Raw genomic sequence first — 20,868 nt, 5'->3', positions numbered from 1 at the left:
TCTACACCTTGTAGCGATCACACTTTTCTATCTATTACCTTAAAAGTAACTAGGATGGGGGGGGGGGCGCTGTTGCACACATCTAAGATGGCCGCCTAGTTCCAGAGCTCCGGCTTCTATAAATCCTTCAAGATACGCATCCACTCTCAGGGCCGCCCGCGGAACAAACGAAACGCAACGATCTGTGGCGTAAGACTGTGGGCACATACTGGGAAGAATTTGGGCCGCTACGCCGGACCGCGTTGAAGATACACCGTCCTGAAGATCCTGCAGACGGAGGCTGGGACGTTGGCTGCCCGCGAGTTCCGGGCGATCTTCCCCTGGAGCCGCGGGGGGAGGGGCCGAATCGAGTCGGAGAGGCCGCGCTTCGACCAATCTCCTGGAGGTGATCGGACCAACGCTGCCGGCGGGTTGCCGTGGTTGCCGCGACGCAGAGACCCAGGACGGTGCGGCTAATGTGAGGGTGCCACGTGGGTGGTATATAGTGCCGCCACATACTGGGCGTGTCAAACGCGGTGGTCCCCGCCAACGGCCGCGTGGTGTGTAGTCAGCCGCCGTGCTACACGGGCCACTGTTGATCCGACTCCCGTGTCTGCGGGGCGGCTGCCCTTGGCTCCCCTGATATCTCCTGCTGGTGGAGTGCCCCTTCACATGTGGACGGACGTAAAAACAAGTAAGAACAGGTGGGGTAACGCATGAGGAGGGTGGACACCCCGAACAGGATCTGCCGAGGAGGGGACACTTTATCCGCTGCAGCCCTCCCTGGGCGATAACTCTTATATTCTTGATCACACCTGTCCAGCACTCCGGAACCGACCTTTATACATCTCTGCTGCACAATAACTGGGTCTAAGCACACTACCAATCCTGTATAGAGTCCGTACAATACGTTGGGGCGGACGGGACTGGAGGCACTTGAAGACGCGGACCACTTGAATCTACACATGGGCCGTTACGAGCAGAAGGGAGCACGCCCCAAGAAAACAGGCCCAATGGACTCCTTCGCCAGTTCCCAGCCCAGCGGGTCCGAGGCGCCCCCGTCGCAGCAGGTGGACAGTCAGCCCGAGTTGCCAATGGAGGAGAGGGTGGACCGATTGATGGCTATGGTCCAGAACGGCTTCCTCGCGGTGAACACTAAATTGGATGACATAGGGCAACAATCAGCTCCTTGAAGGCGAGGGTGGACAAGGAAAGTACACGTATTACTGAGGCCGAAGGCAGGATCGCTATCAATGAAGACTCGATACTACAACATGGCCGCGATATTGCCCAGTTGAAGGGGGACCTCCGGAAAACCCTTGACAAATGCGAGGATTTGGAATCCCGTTCTAGGAGGAACAATATCCGTCTGGTTGGGGTGGCTGAAACCTTTGGCAAAGGGTCTATGGAATGCCAGGTAGAGGCCCTTCTGAAGGAACTCCTGGGTCCCGACTCCTTCTCGGACCATTTCCTTGTGGAGTGAGCACACCGTACATCGGTGCCTCCACCCAGGCCTGGTGCTCCACCTCGTACAATAATTGCCCGCCTTCTCAATCATAGGGACAGGGACGCTATCCTGCGGATATTCAGGGATAAGGGCACTCTATTCCATGAAAACAACAGGATCCACATATATCCGGACTTTTCCACTAATGTGCAATCACTTAGGAGATCTTATGAGCCCGTCAAGAGACAACTGAGACTCCGCCAGGTCCCGTACTCCCTTGTCTTTCCAGCGAAAATGAGAATTCAACATGGAGGCAGGGCTCACTTTTTTGAAAACCCAACCGAATCCATGCTGTACGTTGAAGCCTCCATCCCTCTACCGGCCCGGGAGTGGGCCGGGAACCAGAATCTGCGGACCCGGGGCGCGGTGGAGCCCGACAACCCTGCGGGGTGATGTGTTTTTTTTTTATGCCACACTGCTATAATGGTTTAAATTGAAGGCCGCAGGGTGGCCCTGACTGTAAATGTTTGTTGAAATGGAGCCGTGCAGACTTCCTGGGTCGGCGGCCATGTGAGTGCAGCACACACCCCCAGGAGTGTTCCTAGGTTATGGCTTTAGGGGTACATCGTCCAGTTGGGGTTGATGATGCGGGTGGGGCTTGGGGGTGGAATAGGGATACGGTGTTGTCGTGCGAAATGCCGGGCTTGTTGGGGGAGCCCATGTTCCGGGTTGTTATAACAGTTAAAATAGAGAGCGGTTTTGCAGCAGGATACCCATTCTCCCTGCGACAGGGGCGGGAGTATGGACGTATGTCTAGTCTCAGGTACGACCATGACACAAGTCAATAAGGGCTTCAATGTTAAGCTCCTTTCCTGGAATATCCGGGGGTTAAATAACCCGATTAAGGCAAGGAAGATCACAGCATACATCACACGCCAGTACCCTCATATTCTTTTCATGCAAGAGACACACGCGCTTGGGTAGGTCAATACTAAACTTTTACCGAGGTGGGGGTCGCACAGGTACTATACAGAATATTCGGCAAAATCCAGAGGAGTGTTGACTCTCATACACTCCAAATTATGTTTTAAATATCAGTCCAGCAAAATAGACCCACAGGGTAGATACGTATTGGTGTGGGGGGAATTGGCGGGGCACCAAGTGATTCTGATTAATACTTATGGTCCCAATTTAGATGACCCACAGTTCTATTGCACAATAATGGATATGCTATCTTCATCTGGGGAGGCACAAATAATCTGGGGTGGGGATTTCAACATGATATTAGACCAATTCCTGGATCGCTCATCGACTGTCCCCAGAACCCCCTCCAAGGCCGCACTGGTAGTAAAACAATTAATGGAACAAATGGGTATGGTAGACGCATGGCGTGCATTACACCCAAGTGAGAAGAAATACACTTTTTACTCGTCGGTGCACAATTCTCATTTGCGCATTGACTATTGGATCGTTAGTCAGTCCCTAGCTGGGGCGGTCTCCCAATGTGATATACATCACCGCACCCTTTCGGATCACTCGCCGGTGTCGCTTGACATCAACTTTAGTGATGTCTCCACCCCGGCGAGAAGATGGAGGATGCCCCCTGCATTCCTAAGAGACCCCAACATTTGTGAATCGTTACATACAGAGATTGCGGAGTTCCTGGAACTAAACGAGGGTTCGGTCGGTACCTATGCTACTCTATGGGATGCATTCAAGGCCTGGATCCGGGGAGCCATCCTGGGCAGGTTGACTGGTATGCTGAAGTCGGTACGAGAGGAGTTGGGGGTGGCCGAGACGAAAATTGACCTGTTACAGACTGAGTACAGCATCACACGTGTTAAGGGAACCCTGTCGCAAATTCATACTACGCTAAAAGTATTCCACAAGCTGGCCCATAGAGAAGTTCTCTATATGGCTGCACCAGCCAAAGCCCGACGATATGGGGAAAGCAATAAGGCTGGGAAATTCCTGGCCAACTTGCTTAGAACTGATAGGCACCATAACCCGATCCCGAGTATACAGACATCGACTGGAGTGACGGTAAACAGAGACCGAGACATTAATTCCGCATTCACTGAGTTCTACTCCTCCCTCTATTCCAACCACGATAAAAAAAGCAAAGAGGACACGTTTCAATATCTAGATAATCTCGACCTTCCCACATTAACGGCCGAGACCCGTAATATATTAGACAGGCCAATCACAACAGAGGAGATTGCAGAGGCCATAAAAGCTTTATCGAGCGGCCGTTCCCCTGGCTCGGATGGCCTTCCTGCGGAATTATATAAAGAATTCTGTAGTGAATTGGCCCCGATACTGCTGAAAATATGGGAAGAGGCAATGAGCCTGCGGGTTCTCCTAGAATCGATGCGGGAAGCAATCATCACTGTCCTTTTGAAACCCCGTAGACCACCACAAGACATGGCGTCCTATAGACCCCTGTCTTTAATCAACACTGACGCAAAAATGTTCGCAAAAGTGCTGGCCACCAGACTCCTGCCATATATGCCGATCCTGGTTCAGGCCGGCTTTATACCAGCCCGATCCACGGCTCTCCACCTGAGATGCCTATTTAATGTTATGGCACAGATAGATCCAGATGCCAAGGCGGCCATGGTCGCATTAGACGCCGAGAAGGCTTTTGACTCTGTATCCTGGGCATACCTCTTTCTGGTGCTGGAGCGGTTTGGTCTCAGCCAGTACTATATTAACTGTGTCCGACTACTATACACACAGCCGACAGCTAAGGTCCTGACTAACACCACTCTCTCCCCGTCATTCCACCTACACAGGGTGACTAGGCAGGGATGTCCCTTCTTGCCCATACTTTTCGCTCTGACCATTGAACCAATGGCGGAATTCATACATCAGAACCACTCACACAGAGGTCTTAGGATGACCGGCCCCCTCAGATAATATCGCTTTGCGCGGACGACACTTTACTATATGTCCGTGATCCCAAAGAAAATGTACAACACATCATGTCGGACATACATGAATTCTCAGAATACTCGGGATATAGAATTCATGTACCAAAGTCAGAAATATTTCCCCTTACTGACGGCACGGGAGACCTAGCTGAAATAGAGGGATTTAGCCCTGCCCCCACCAAGGTACGCTACCTAGGGATAATGGTTGCCAGAGATAAAAACCTGCTATATACTAACAATCATGGGGAACTGTTGTCAACCCTTTCGACCAAATTTCAGATGTGGGCTGGCCTTCCACTATCCCTGTATGGCAGAGTTGTGCTACTCAAAATGGTGGTCCTTCCCAAGCTCCTATATTACTTCAATAACATCCCAGTTTGGCCTGGTAAACCCTTCTTCTCGAAACTTAAATCACTCACCTCCTCGTTTATCTGGAATGGGAAGACTGCCAGGATGGGTTGGGATAAGATGGTTGAGCCTTTTGTGCAGGGAGGCATCACGGCACCAGACTTCGAGCTCTATTACTTATGTGCGCAAGCTCAATTTGCAAAGCATTGGTTCGACCCAGAGGACACTGCCCCCCACATATTGATTGAAAAGCACTCTGTTCGGCCAAACGGCATACGCTCAGTCCTTCTTAACCCAAGCTATGGGGACATATGCCCGTTCGATCCGGTTTACAGGACCACTCATGCTTGGGCCAGAATTTACAAGAGACTAGGTCTGGAATCCCCCTACGACCCAGAAGTCCCCCTATGGGACTTCTCCAGCATTTCCCCCACATTTGATCGAGCCCTCCAGCAGTCCTGGGACCCTAACAAGCTTTTCACGCTGCACGACATGTTCCCAGATGGTGAGCTCTGTGATCTCACAGGCTTTATTGAAGCGGTGGGGAGGGGCCAGCTTAAACGCCTTCAATACTACAGGATGAGGGCTGCTTTTTCGGCGAAGTGGCCGACATTTCCGCAAGAACCCCAGTCCCATGCATGCTTTAGGTCAATAGTGTCTGTAGACAGCCACGGCAAGGGGGTCTCTATGCTATATTCATTGGTGCAGACCCATTCCCCATCGCGCAACACAATGAGAGAAGTCTGGGAGCGAGAAGTCCGCTGGGCCCGGTATTGTCAACTTACTCGATCAGTGTCCATGAATGCTGGGCTCCGGCTGATTCAGTTCAAAGTTTTAAACCAACTACACTATTAAATTTGTGGAAAATTGCACAGGTGCCTGCCCCAAATGTGACGCCCCCAATGCGGCGCCTTATCATATGTACTGGTCATGTCCGCTAATTGTGGAGTTCTGGAAGGAAGTCGCGAGGCTCCTTGAAGACATCACAGCCATTCCGGCGACTCTCACCCCCCTGAAATACCTATTGTGCGATATAGGCAAGGTAAAGGAAACTACGAGCCGATTATTTAACATCTCTTGCATTATTGCCAAACGCTGTATTCTTAAATGTTGGAAGTCCTCCACCGTCCCAACCGGAGCCACTTTCTTAAAAGACCTTTGTATGGTAAATGACGATGAGGAACTATTTGTACTGTCGGTTCCGTCACCATGTCGCCCCAAAGATATTTGGTCATTGTTACGATTTTACCTGTGCGACCTGGACTCAGACTTTGATGCAACACCCAGGTCCTCGCCTTGATTTGCAATGTCTACTACTCTTGTACTGGTTGCTCTCATGTCCGAAAACTATGGTATCTTCCTCTTCCCTTCCTCCCTTAATTTGAAAGCTGTAAGATAAGTTAAGCTATGCTTTTATATGTCTATATTGTGTCGTGCTGCTGACCTACTCTCTCAATAAAAATATGTTTTAAAAAAAAAAAAGTAACTAGGATGAGGCAACTAGAACTTCCCTTTATTGGCTCAGTGAGATTGACCATTCAAGAACTGCACTTAAGTGGTCTACTAAAACCCTAAGTGCCTTTAAACAATGTATGGCTCAGTAGGATTTGTGGAACCAACTAGACCTTGGGCCAATGACGATTCAGAAATATTCCAATCATATAAAAGAGCGAGTTATATCCTTCATAGGGAGATACTTTAAAAAACATAGTTACCAACCTGTAGAAAAAGGTGAAAAAGATGAAGTGGGGTCCGTTGATCAATGAGAGGAAAATGTTATTGTAGAGGGAAATTAGAATCTTGAATACATCTCCTGAATCTCCTAGAACTCAAAAGGAACAAATAAAAAGTCTGAAACATGCATATTAAAATTGATTGATACAACATAAACATGGAGGAAGGCAATTAGCCAATAAAAATATGCTAAAATGTCTAATGAGAAAGAATATTCAAACCTTCTGGAAGATGGTAAATAAACAAAACTTTAATACACCCATATTTCAAGTATGCCTATTAATGAATGAGGCTAGTTTAATTTTATTTTAGCAACCTATCAACCTGCAACAGGCTTTCATTTGGATTAGAAAATGTTAAGCAGACAGCATAGAGCAGCGATAGCCGAAATTACAAAAGAGCACATTTAAACAGCAATTGATAAATTGAGATCTTTCCCTGCTCGGGGTCCTGATGGTTTACCCTCTTTAACACTCAAATATACCTCTAAGACTTGGGCTTGGAGATTGAGACCACTATTTAATAGTATTTAACTCAGGGGAAATTCCACTGTCATGGAGAGAAGCCCTTGCCATACCAATTTACTAAAATAAAGGTCCCAAAAATTAACCATCTTAATATAGGCTCATTGTTTCAGTAAAGCATTTACTATCATTACTCTGGTTATCTACAGAATTGCCATAGTGACCAACATGTTTTGTGCGCTGAACAGATGGCTTTACGCAACATTGCTCGACAAGGCACATTATCATGGTTCTAAAGACACTGGCCAAGACAGCTGTAGTCAAAAGGCAACCACCCCTTTTGTGGCCTTCATATAATTAAGGTGAGTGTTTGATAGGGTGTGTCAACAATGTCAATGGAACATATTACTAAATAGGAAGATAGATTTAAGATGGTTACAATGAATAATAGGGCTGTGCTAAGATACAAAGGTTAAAATCTGACTCAATACAAAGGGCAACTTTACAAGGCAGCTTTCTACCTATCACAGCCTCCAACAGGGTTGCATGTTAATCCCTTAATGTTCAATATATATTTGGTGGATTTCCAAATATATCAGTTACAGGCCAATTTAGTCTCTCACAAATTAGGCTCTACCCATGTCACGTGGTTATCCTATGCAGACGACTTTATACTGCTGGATACTACGGAACAAGGCTTATAGTCATCCTTGAATTCCATGGCATTATTCACTGAGGATCATCATCTACAGATCAATGACTTCAAAACTAAGGTCATGGAGATCCACTATAATAGAGCCGGGTTATTCTTTAGGTGCAACTGTGGACCGTGAATATAGGACAGTAATATGGACTACGTGTTTCTTAGAATAATTATATAAAAGACAATTTAGGGAAAAGAGGATTATAGTAAATCCCTATAAAAGTGGAATAATGCTTGCTGCCTATTTGAGGGCTCTATATCATAGATTTAGTGATTATTCCCTAAAGCCAGCATTTATCCGCTATAAAAATATGTTCTCCTGTGGTGTTATTTAACTTTTTATTTATAATAAATATTAAAACTTGGATAAATAAACTGGAAGGATATTATTGCAAATATATTTTGGGGCACCCAATACTTCCTAACACCTACTTAGATGTGAACTGGCAATGACATCTTTGAACACTGAAGTGAAAATAAGACAGTTTTCATTCTTCTTAAGAATTATGCTTTCTTAATTGACAGATATATCGAGATTATTGAGAGAAGCGATCATGTCTCTCAAAAGGGTGTTGGATTTTTTTAAACCTATAGAATATGCATGCAACACGGATTAACAAGTGACAGTTCTAATCAAAAATATGAAACGTTAAGGCTATCGTATGGGACAATTTAACACAGATAGCAAAGTTAGCACTCTCTCATGAATACGCTAAACTCTCACCTTCCTTCCGGTACGTCCAACCTTATTTATTAATGTTTCCAGACAAGGAGGCTAAACATGTATTTCTTAAATTCGAGTTGAACCAGTTCCAGACTATGGATGTGAAAGGACCACATATTGAATTGATTAAATCACTTAGAATATGTCGTTTTTATGGAGATAAGAAGGAAATTGAAACACTGAAGATTTATTCGCTGCTTGCCCTAAGCTTGATGAACTCGTAACAAACATCAGCATATTTGTACATAAATTGTGATTCCTGACAACACCTTTTGTGTATGCTCCATTTATAGCCAAGGACTTTCCTATAAATGGATTCTAGAATGAATTGAACAAGCAGAAATAATAGTAGGTTTATAGGAATAAACTATAAATTATGTGAGAAGAGAAAAATGGTGAAGTATGATGTGTTTTTTAAATTTAATTTCAATTTTGTTTTCTCTTTTTCTCTATCAATTCTTAATTGTAATGAACTATATGACAGTGTGTAAGGATTTAATGTAAACTGTAAACACACTATAAACATACATTTTCAAAGGTGTGTTTATTATTTTGCTCAGTTTTGCAAGTATAAGTTAGGCAACATTGGAGCAATTATTCAGGTTCTACCTAAATATTTAACAGTGTTACTCTCACGGGAAACAAAATAAAAATCAGGGCCTCAATGACATTATAAGTTTGCTTGAAGCAAGGTCCAGCTTGCCTGAAGCATAGTAGTTGTCAGAATTGAACTAGTCCTCCTACATTACTGCCAGTTGAAGTCCTCCCCCTTGTGCAGCACTGAGAGAGAGCCACTATCCAGGTGGTGAATGATGACCACGCCCTGCAAATCACAGATAAGAGTGACTCATGCCTTCTCGTCTCCCTTAACCTCTTGGCTGCATTTGACACTGTTGACCACTGCATCCTCCTCCTCCTCCTCACTGACAGGGTGAGATTCTCTGGTACTGACCTCAATTGGTTTACTTCCTACCTCTGAATTGTAACCTAATCCCAGTCTCCCATGGAGTCCCCCATGCTCCATGCTCTCACCAATCTTCTTTGAGCTTTACATGAAGTCTATGGTTACCCACTTCAAAGATCATGATATACCCATCTACCAACACGTAGATAATATTCAGTTATACATGACAGCAAAAAGCCCACAGGACCTCAGTAGTCTCAGCGATAACCTAGCCATCATCAGGTCCTAGATGTCAAGTGCCTACCTAAAATGTAACCCCTCCAAGACTTGAATTTGTCCTCATTGGCCACTGAGATAAAGAACAACTCATCCCACAATGACTCAATGATATCCGCCTAGCAGGATTTGATCCACATCTCTCGGATTCACAAAAATCCTTAGTCTTCTCCATTGACAGCACCCTGCGCTTCCAGAAACACAAAGCCAAAAAGGACCTGCAAACAGTGCTTCCCTCGTCACACACCCACCCTGTGGGAATGCCCTCCCCATAATTCTCCAATTCTGGAAAACTCCCGAAACGTGGCTTTTTCAAAAATACCTGACCAAGTCCAATCATGATAGATGCATAGAATGATACACAGACCACAACTCACAGTACTGAGCTACTGCTCACACACTAGCCAAAAAGCTGTCTACCCACACCCTGTAGCACGCTCCACTGCTCTTGAGCTAGGGCCACTCTATAAACAAAAAAATAAATAAAAATAAAATAAATGTTGTTAAACACATCTACACATCTTTTCTGGTGTCCACTGCTTTCAGAGGCCTAATTTCAAGAATTACCCTTAGACAATGTTTTTTTAAAAACATCTTTTGCTGCAAATTTATTTTTCAGTGCAACGCGCCGTTGCACCTGGCAAGGGATCTTGTGTGGCCTGCTCTGTCTATATTTCAACAGGTGTGTGCTACGTTTAAAATAATGATTTGACAAAAACTGCCCTAGAGGGGTCATTTGTTTATGATTGTGAATACTGATGAAAATGAAACGTGATGTGTGTGCTGCTGAAACGTTTTTTTTTTTCTTGAAAAGATTAGTAGATGTAAAACTATTCGCAAATGTCTGCCGCTTGACTCAGTAAGGAAGGGGGAACTGAAACCTCATTAAGGAACCATTGTTTTGCTTTTGGTAAAATGAAAGCAAAATTCCTTCAGTTGTCAGGCAGCCAATTTTTGATGTGATCTCTAGGAAGGGAAATCTGCTGCGGGCTCCGAAAATAAAGGCAGGCAAAGGCAGGTTTCACGCTTTGACATCAGTGGTGGGGTTTATAAAAACAATGTCAGTCTTACTGTAGGCTCAGCGTGTTTAATATCATTTACTATTTGCTAGGCTGCATTTATGGAATCTATAGGCATCCGCAGTGAAGCTAAAGTGGAAATGGGATCACCACATTCAATATAAATTAAACAATCCACGTGCTGCCAGGCTGCAAAAACAGCAACTATCAAGAGACACATTCTACCACTCGGTGTCCCCTCTGTAGATTTCACAAAACATTCAATTAGTGTAAATCAGCATTTATTCAGCCAAATTACATTGGAATGCGTTTATTGCAACATAATTAAAAGGCATGTGCTAGTCCCACAAGGAATGTGCAGCCGGAATAACATATTAACAGACAGGAGGGGCAAACTTGTTTTGTTTTTGTCTTTGCACGAGATAATGGGAATACAGTATTCGAAGACTGAGGTCCTTGGAATGAACTGATATTTACAGTTCTCTGTTTATTTTGCAGGGCACTGGACATGAAAATGAATTGGACGTTACCAATATTGCAGCCCTCTTGGTTTTCAAAATGTGCTTGTTGTAGTGTACTTTTCGAAGAGAAGCTGACATCCGTGACAGTGACTTCCTTGAGGCTTCGAACATTATGGAAAATGAAGCCTTCGCCCGGCTTTGGCAAGACGCAGTTCTGCCCCGGCTTCTTTGGGCATTCGAAGCACTACTGAGAGTATCACAAAGGCACAAATAGGAAGTGGCCAGTCAAGTCCGCAGGATGAGCACTCTGGGCGGGCCAGGGATATTCAATGGCTTGACCACAGTGTCTGTGACTCTGGATTTCGGGTTGCACAGTGGGCTGATGGCGTGGCACATAGAGAACAATGTGACTCTGAACCAGACCGTGCCCACGGCTGACCCTCTTAATGCCTCGCTAGTGGAAGAAGTTGCGCACATGTCCATTGGGGATAAAAACTGGCCGGCCCTACTGATTTTGGCAATCATTGTTCTGACAATTGGAGGAAATATACTGGTCATCATGGCTGTGTCCCTGGAGAAGAAACTACAGAATGCCACCAACTACTTCCTGATGTCCCTGGCGGTGGCGGACATGCTTGTGGGCATCCTGGTTATGCCGGTCTCGCTCATCACCGTCCTGTATGGTGAGTAGCAATGCATGGTTATTTTGTGACTGGTTGATGATGATTGCACTGTGGTGATATTCAGGGTTCGGGCACAAGTGAAAAAGGGGCCTGCAGTTGCAAATGGCAATTCACTCCTTCTGTGACAGAGTAGTGCCCAAGTGAATGGTGTTTGATAAAATGTGATACAAATGGTGCATTTTGAAGAATATGTATTCAGTAACACTGGTCAAAACTACTAGCAGCATGTGTAAATTAACTTATGAAACTGGGCCTCATGGTCCAAAAAAGTTAGCCACTTTGAATGAAAAAACGGTCCCACCCTAGCATTTTGTGTTTATGGTTCGGGCATTACCCTGTTGCGCTGAAGGACCAGCACGAGATGCTGATAATGCAGGCGTTTGGGCCTGTTTATGGGTCAATTCGTTTCTTGGAAAGCATGCTGTTTCTCTCTCAGGTGATCGAAGTTCAAATCTGTTTGGTAATTGGTTCTTGGCATTAAAACACACCGGCAGGCGTTGTGAAACTCCAAGGAACAAAAGGCATTCCCTTTCCTGCTCCAACGAAACCATCTGCATTGTGAGCTGTTTCGCGCGCATGCTGATGAGGCGAACTGGCGCAACGTCAACCAATTCCACTGTTTACAACAGGAAATAGAAGGCGCGAGGCCTATACGTTTGCAGCAGCCCCACCGAGTGACGCAGAGGGGAATGATGATGGGCTGTGCTGAGCCTCATCTGCGGGCAGTGCAGCGAGCGATTGCGTTTCTGCCGAGAAGGGCCTGGCGATATAGAATTTAGATACAGAAGAAGGAAATTGCACACTGCACGGAATGAAATCCTGGCAAGATTGCCTTTATTATGTCGTTTCAAAAAGGTGACAAACGGTTGCACTCCAGGTCTTTAAGAACACGGTGTCAGGAGACCCCTAATCTGAACATTGCCGTTTATTTCTCGAGCGTGGCTGTGCCGTAGGCATGCCTCACTGCGGCGGTTTGCGGCTCGCAGCAAACAATTCCATATTCAACAGGGACATAAAATCACAGCAGAAAGGAGGAAAACAAATTGAAACCACACGTAAGCACATTGCAAGCGAGACTGCGCTAGCACTAGAGCCACTGTTAACCAGCAGCCTCTCACCTAGAGGACGAGAGGTAATAATGGTTTCATCATGGAGACTACTTGTATGTCAAGGTAGAAGTTTGAAATTAGATTGTTGGCGCTATTTGTGTCCGATAGGGACGTAATTTGGGGGTCGCCAGTGGTCGCAGTTGCAAACCCTGGCATCCTCCAAGCGACACCCGGTCCTGCCTTTTCTACCCCTGGTGGTGGGGGGGGGGCTCGCATTGCAAAAAGAAATAATTACTTTTTGAAACCACTCTGACTTCAAAAATAAATGCGAAACGGAAATCATTTTTTTTTTGTAGTTAGTGCGAGTGACTTCAAAAAGAAATGATTTCATTCTGAAATCCGAGCCAATCCCCATCCCCAGTACATGGATGGCTCTGACTCCTGTGCTCAGCTGCGCATGACAGCTGCGTACCTTTCGTGCGTGCTGGAGTATAAGATCCAAAGTAATGCCGGAACAGGGGGGGAGCTACAGGAACGGATTCTGAAAGGTAAGGATATGTTTTAAATGTAAACGTGTGTGTGTCTGTGTGAGAGTTATGTAATGTATGTGTGTCTATGTAGTGTGTGTGCATGTACTGTAGGATGAGTAGAGGGTGTGTAAGTGCATGTGCAGAGTGAGGAATGGTGTGACCCTGTGGATTTTGGGATCTACATTGTGTCACCTTCCTACTTGTGTGCTATGTATTTGTATTCCCCCCATATGGCGCAAAGTAAAAGATTTAATAAAGGATCCATGCATTGCAGCCTGAACGCCTGGGAACCACCTCTGATATTCATGTTGAGACTGCAGGGATCTGATGGAGACCCATGTCCGCTTTGCCTGAACCCTGCATTCACTAGAATCGGACCACAGATCTTTGTAGTTAAGCTTTGTATCATAACCACAAGGCAAGCACAACCCGTGCACACAATCTGTTCCATAGTTGGACAGATTCTCTTGTGACTATTCGAATCATACAATGCTAAAAACCTATGCAATGGGTGACTTTCAATGCTTGAGACTACTCCGGTTACCCCTCCTTGCTCACAACAATGATGTTCTCACCTTTCACATCTGCTCTAGCTCTTTTTCACTCCCCACCCCCTCAATGCCTCTCCTGGTCCAAACACCAAGGATTACCATTTTTGCACCACACAACTACGCCGCTAATGTACACTGTCTAATGTTGGAGTGGAATTTTTTCCTGCTGTTGGAGGCATTTTGGGTTAAATACAATCTATCTCTATATATATAAAAGTGAACATTTGTGGGTTTGTGGCTTTGCGTGTGTTCCCTATACAATTCCACACTGTTTCACCAATCTGCACCAACCTTAGCACAGTCACCTGTTAGGACCCTCCGGACATTACTGGCTACATGACATTTGGACACCCCATCCCTTTCCCCGGATTTCAGCAACCATTTTTGTGGTTTTGTGGCTTGGCGAAGCATTGTCCCTTATTCAATTCCACACTGTTTCACCAATCTGCACCAAATTTTGCAGAGTTGCCCGTGCCTATGATGGAATGAAAGCTCAAGCAATGCTGGGTACATCGGCTAGTTGCTTTATATATGCAACAACATGACTACTGTTCTGCAGGAGTTAAAGGATGAGTAGTGGCTAAACCACACACTCTGCCCTCAGACATCCACCAAATAGACATCTAATCATAAAGATGAAATAGGCAGTTAAGGGAGGCCTCCTTTACCTTGTGTGGTAATGTGGCCATGAGGACAGACTGTACTCTTGAGGAGTGTTAAGGTGATCAAACACAGCAATAGTCAACAGTCTAAAATAAAGGAATATACTAGGCTATACAAATATACATTAATGAAACACCAGTTTCCTTTGTGCATAGCCATTTGGCGTTTTCCACCTTCTGTGGGGGTAAGTGTGTGCTGTGTGCCCATGGATCCGCTTCCACCTCGGATATTTTCCATCCTTTATTTAATGTTGTGCTCTCTGGTGCTTTCTATGCCCTCTCCTCGCCATTTCCTAGTCCCTGTGTATTCCACCTCCTTCCCCACCACTCTCTGGAAGGGCTGGTGAGGTCATCAGGAAAGCTTCATGGAGGGTCTATGCCCCCCTTTCCCGTCTCCATGTGGCCCAGAGCCAAAGGGGTGGAAACGAATTAGGGTCTCTCTCTCTGCATTCGTTGCCCCAGTCAATATGTGAAAACTGTCTAACAAATGCAAATTCTTCAGAAAGGTCATACATTCTGGAGAGACCATCAGCATTTTGGGGATTACACCCTAACCTGTGTTCACTGGTAAAATCAAACCGTGACCATCTTAACAATTTAGGATTTTCCCCTTTCATCTGCATTTACCATCTCAAGGGTTGGTCGTCAGTCTGAATCACAAAAGTAGATCCATACAAGTATGACCTAAACTTCTTCTGGGACCACACAATGGTAAAACATTCTCTTTCAATTGTTGCCCACCTTGCTTCAGATTCCTTCAGCTCTCTGCTGATGAAGCAGATGGGGTGTTCCCACCTTTCCCATCCAGCTGACTCAGAACTGCACCTATACCTGTATTGGAAGCATCCGTTTGCACAATGAAGGTTTGGCTGTAGTCGGGAGCTTTTAAGACTGGTTGACATGTTCTTTCCAGGTAGGGCTGAACACTGCAATGTCATCCAAGTATGCCATGCAGAGGTTCACCATCCCATTCAGAACTTGATTAACTATCCTTTGGAATGTTGCAGGTGCATTCTTTGCTCCAAATGACATATACTTAAACTGGTAGAGGCCTGCTGGGGTTGAAAATGCAGTTTTCTCCTTGGCATGGTCTGTCAAGTCTACTTGCCAATAGCCTGACGCTAGGTCAAATGTACTGAGGTACTTGGCTGAAACAAGTTTGTCCACCAGCTCATCTGTCCTAGGCAAAGGATGGAAATCATTCTTTGTGACTGCATTTAGAGCTCTATCGTCCACACATAATCTCAACTCCTTGGATCCTGCCTTTGGCACTAGTACAACTGGACTTGACCATGGACTGGTAGAGGGTTCTATTACCCGAGATCAAGCATCTTGTTGACCTCCTCCTTTATGTGGGTTCTTACATTGTCTGACATCCTGTAACCTCTGCATTTAACAGGTAAACAGTCACCAGTGAGAATATCATGCTGGCCCCAAGGGGTCAAGCCTGGTGATAGTGAAAACAAGGAGGCAAACTGATTTAACAGAAACCTGTACTCCTCCTGTTGTCCCAGTGTCAGATTAGAAGAGAGATTAACTACTTCTATATTTCCACCTAAAGGTTATTCCCTGAGGATATCAGGTAGAGGTTCACTCTCCTCTTCCTCCTGAGCAGAAGCTAGAAGCAAAGCTCCCATTTCTGGTCTTGAGACATAGGCTTTTAGATGGCTGGTGTGAAAGACCCTGGGAGCCTCCTTAGGATTGCCTAAATCCACCAAATAATTGACCTCTCCAAGTTTCCCCACAACTTTGAAGGGTCCAATCCATTTGTCCTGTAAGGCCCTCTGCCTTGTAGGTACCATAACTTAAACTTGCTGGTCTTGAGTAAACTCAACCATGTTGGCCTTCTTGGTCATGCCAATGCTTCACCAGAGCCTAACCTGCTTTTAAGTTATCAGATGCTTCTGTCCTCAGGTGTGTCATTCTCCTCTGGAGACCTAGCACATAGTTAGTGACTCTCCCTGGCTTGGGAGAAGGAGCACTCTCCAACCCCTCCTTAATTAGGGCCAGTGAACCTCTAACTGGATGGCCATAGGGAAGCTCAAAGGGACTAAATCCAAATCCCTCTTGAGGGACTTCTCTATAAGCAAATAGAAGGCATGGCAGTAGAAGGTTGCCCTTTCTTCTAAGGGGTTCCTCTAAAGCACCTATCATGCTCCTTATAGTCCTGTTAAACCCCTCTACCAATCCATTTGTCTGGGGATAGTAGGCAGTTTAGAACTTCTATGTCACCACAGTTCTTCCACATGGCCTGCAGGTAGTGGGATATAAAGGTTGATCCCCTGTCAGAGATGACTTCCTTAGGAAAACCTACCCTGATAAAAACAGCAAGTAGGGCCTTAGCAACAGCCTGAGCTGTAACAGTCCTCATAGGTATAGCGTCAGGGTACCTAGTAGCATCGTCTACTACAACTAATATAAATCGATTGCCTGAAGAGGTTGGAGGGTCTAAGGGACCAACAATGTTGATTCCTACCCTCTCAAAAGGGACTCCCACCACTGGGAGAGGCACTAAAGGTGCCACCTTCTTTGCTCCACTCTTGCTAGAAGTCTGACAAGTGTGACAGCACCTACAGAATTTATTACATCGGAGTCCAACTTAGGCCAGTAGAAACAGAGAGAATGCCTTTCCTTGGTCTTCTTAAAGCTGAAGTGACCAGACAAAGGAATCTCACGGGCTAACTGTAGGAACTGGTGTCATGTCTCTAGAGGCACTACAAGTCTTGTGTAGTCCCCTGGGATAGAATCAGTTGGTTTACTGTAAAAGAGGCCATCTTCCCAGTACAACCTGTGCTTCCCCGGCTCGTGCCTGTCCCGCTAGGAAGCTGCCTGTTGGCTAAGTCCTTCAAGAGTAGGACACTCTCTTTGACCTCTGATGAAGTCTGCACTACAGGGACCACCTTCTGCCAGTAAAGACTGCAGCTCAGGATGGTCTTTAGCATCCAGATCTCCAACAAGGTCTTCTTCCAGCTCTGAATCTTCAGCAGCTGATTCAACCTTTCCTGTTTGTTCCTCACAATCAGGCTCAGCTGGTGGAGCAGTCACAGGTGTGACTTTGGACAGTCCTCTGTGGGATGTCCTTGTTGGAAGCACAGGAGTGTCTTCTGGCTTTTTCTTTGAGATCTTGGTTTTCCCCTGTATCTCTTTCTTCTTAGAAATAGCAGTTAGTGGTTCCTGTGGACTGGGTGTTATAGATTCTTCTGTAAATTCCTCGGGAGAGTCAGTTAAGGTACTCTCTCTGGCCTTCATCTTCAGTTCCTGTTTCCTCTTGCTGGGAGGCCTGGCTGTGCTTGATATAACTCCATGAGTTTTTAAGTCATTGCCCAACAGGACTCCCATGCACCTCACTCTGCACACTAACAGGTATCTTGACAGTCATGTTGTTCCACTGGATGAGAGCTGATAATCTTGGAAGCATTTGAACAGGGCCTACAGCAAGTTTAGTGAGGCCTTTGGGTGCCTTAGCAACATCCTCATATTTGAAAAACGATTCATCCACCACTGTAATGCTGGCCCCAGTGTCTCTAATGGCAGGGGTCTCCTGACCATTTACAAGTACAATGTCCTTATAATATTCTTTTATGTTATCTGGAATTGGATTATAGACATCTAAATTATGCTTTTCCCACAGACCCAGGGACACTAAAGAAATACTGGCAGAGACTCCACTGGGGTCTTCAGCCAGTAATTGAAAGTTTCCACTTGCCATATGTACTTCTTTCTCCCTCTGGGGAAAAGGCTACGGAGGCAGTATGGATCCCTGAAGGTTTACCTTTGCATCTGGGATACCCTTTCACATGGTCAGTTGACCCATAGGCATAAAATGTTCCAAATGTTTTGACAAATGGGGGCTTTTGCTGACCTTCCTCTGGTTTAGCACCAGAGGTTTCACTAGCCTGATTCGGTTTCCCTTGTGGCTTACCCTTTTTTTCTGTTTGGAGCCCTCTTTTGGATTGGAGATAATCGAATTTGCTTTGCCATCTTCCTTTTCTGCTCCCCATCATCCCTTTTCTGAGTTGCCCCAGAATCCTTGTGAGTAGCCCTGTTGGCAACCTACAAGTCAGCAGCCTTTGCTAACTTCTTTGGATCAATTTCCTTGAAGTCAGCCAAGTGCTGTCTCAGCTCAGGAAAACGGGCATCAAAAATAGATTCTAACAAAATAGATTTCTCATTCCTTCAAAAGTGTTAACTCTGTAACCCTTTGCCCAAACATCTAAGTTCTTCGAACATGCATACATCCAGGTAGCCCAAAGGGTACCATCATGCTTTTTGAGGGTCCCAAACCTCTTAAGGTACTGTGAAGTTGATTTCCCAAATCTAGGTATCAAAGCTAGCTTCATATTTGCATACTCCAATCTTTCAAGTTCCCCCACCTCCATTACAGCATCAGTTGCAACTTGGGGGAGCCTAGACAAAAGCCAAGGAATCAACTGATTCCCCGTGAATCCCTGAATCCCATAGTTATACTCAAAAGCAGCCAACCAATCCAAAATATCAAGTCTCACCTCATACATACTCTTCTTTAGTCAAGCAAGGTCTCTTAGGGCTGGAAGACCTAGACTACTCTGGGATAGAACCATTTTCAAGAGACAATTTCTTCATTTCAAGAGCATGATGCATTTCCATTTCTCTGAGTTTGATTTCTTGATGTTTGGTTTCAGTTTGCATTCAGAGCCATTTGAACTCTAACTCAAGTCTCATTTTTTCAAGAGAGACACATTCTGGACTAAGTACTGGACCTGGTAGGGTCCCTGTAGGTTAAAGATTGAGGCCTACGAGCAGGTAGAGGTGCAGTGGGGCTCGCATCCTGAGACTCCTCTGACTCTCCTGGCTCCTCAATAGCATTAGAGTTAGACTCTGAATCATTATCATCCACATCAACATTTTCCACATATGCTGAAGGAGTAGGTGTAACATACCCACTTCTCAGACTTTGAAATTCCAACAATCTTTTTATCAATTCATTTTTCTTTCCTTTAACTGGGAGGTTCCTGACCTTACACATGTCCTTCAGTTGATCTACTGTTAAAATGATCAGGGCCTCCTGTCTGTAGTTATCCATATTAGGCATGATAAAATTGCTTTTCTAGTGGTGCTTAGCCTTGTGAAGGTTACTATCTGAACAAAAGTAAAGCAGAACTCTCAATGTAACAACCATACAATTTATCCTCGCTGCTTGCCACCAGTGTTTGGCAAAGTTTGCATGCAGTACCCTCTGGGACCATTACACACAACTATGACTACAGGTGTAAGCAAAACCATCCTTTGGTATAAATCTGTACCACACAGTTTTTGGTAGTGGGCTGAGCAGCCAGGCTTATCTAAAGAGTGAATGTGTGCTTGTAAGGATGTTACACAAAGGTCTAAAATGACCAGTATTCAGATAGACACTTATACTCGAGGTTTCTTGGTAAAAACACTTATTTATTTATTTCACAATCATTTATAAAGCATTCACTAAATAAGGCAACCAATATCACACACAAATTATCCTAAAGTACTGTTTACTAAGCAGTTGACCTCCCTTGAAGTAGGAGCAAAAGGGCATTAAAGTAGGAGTAAGAAGGCATATGTTAATAAAACGAATATTACAGTTACTCTAAAACAGTGCAAATAGTTTGAGTTCATCAGAGGAATTGATTCAATGCAATAGATAGGCCAAAGTCAATGGACTAGAGTCTTGTATAGGTAAAAACGGTACTGGTTATTAAATGGTAAAGTCTTTGCAAAAGTTCTCAGAAGTAGTTTGAAGAAGAAGGGTTCATATGCTGGGTCTCAAGCTGATCAGGGCTGAAAGTTGCCATAGTTTTACTCACTTTCGCAGTGAGAGGTAAGTTATCTCGATCGAGTTTTCACAGTACCTTATATTGAAGAAAAAGATGCAGCTGAATACTTCTGTTCCTGGCAGTTCCTGCAGATCTCGCTGTTCCTGAGCCTCAGTCGTGGAGGCAAGAGGGAGGACGTCGGCTGACTCCTGCACTGCACGGGGACTGGTCGCAAAGCTGGCAAACTGTCAAATCTTCGATTCCGGTAGCTGCTCTTCAAGCACACAAGCTGGTACCCTTCCCCCTGGTTAATCCTAACCAGCTCTGAGAATGGTGTCCAGGTGGCTTGCGAGTTGATTGGTCCTACCAAATCAAAGGAAGAAGTCGCCCTTGAAGGGGCTTCTCTGTCGAGATGAACTTGGCCATTCGGACCTGCAGCAGGGCTTCACCGGGCAAACCAATGGTCCAGGAGTTGCAGCAGCTGTCCTCTTCCTACTCGTCTTCGGTTCTTTTATTCCAGTGGTCGACTCTGCCTTCCAAGCCATTCCAGTCTAGCTGCCACTCAGCCAGCAGGGTGACTGTCCTTGCTGGACAGTCGGCCAGCCAATCACGCCAGAGTGCATTTGGGTCTCCTAG

General features: G+C 45.3%; 1 protein-coding gene across 6 annotated transcripts in view; it reads left to right on the top strand.

The window, feature by feature from the left end:
* HTR2C (5-hydroxytryptamine receptor 2C) overlaps positions 1 to 20,868 on the top strand; it is a 4,576,123-nt gene that overhangs the window by 3,386,544 nt on the left and 1,168,711 nt on the right. For all 6 annotated transcript variants that reach the window (XM_069612886.1, XM_069612885.1, XM_069612883.1 and 3 more), the window contains one exon: positions 11,030 to 11,675. In XM_069612886.1, coding sequence (XP_069468987.1) covers positions 11,291 to 11,675 — 385 coding nt within the window. In that variant the 5' untranslated portion in view covers positions 11,030 to 11,290. The remainder of the gene's footprint in view (positions 1 to 11,029; positions 11,676 to 20,868) is intronic.

The sequence above is a fragment of the Ambystoma mexicanum genome, chromosome 5p, assembly GCF_040938575.1.
Source record: "Ambystoma mexicanum isolate Mex_15411 chromosome 5p, UKY_AmexF1_1, whole genome shotgun sequence".
NCBI lineage: Eukaryota > Metazoa > Chordata > Amphibia > Caudata > Ambystomatidae > Ambystoma > Ambystoma mexicanum.
Note: the sequence above shows the minus strand (reverse complement) of the source record. Positions and strands in the feature narration are given on the sequence as shown.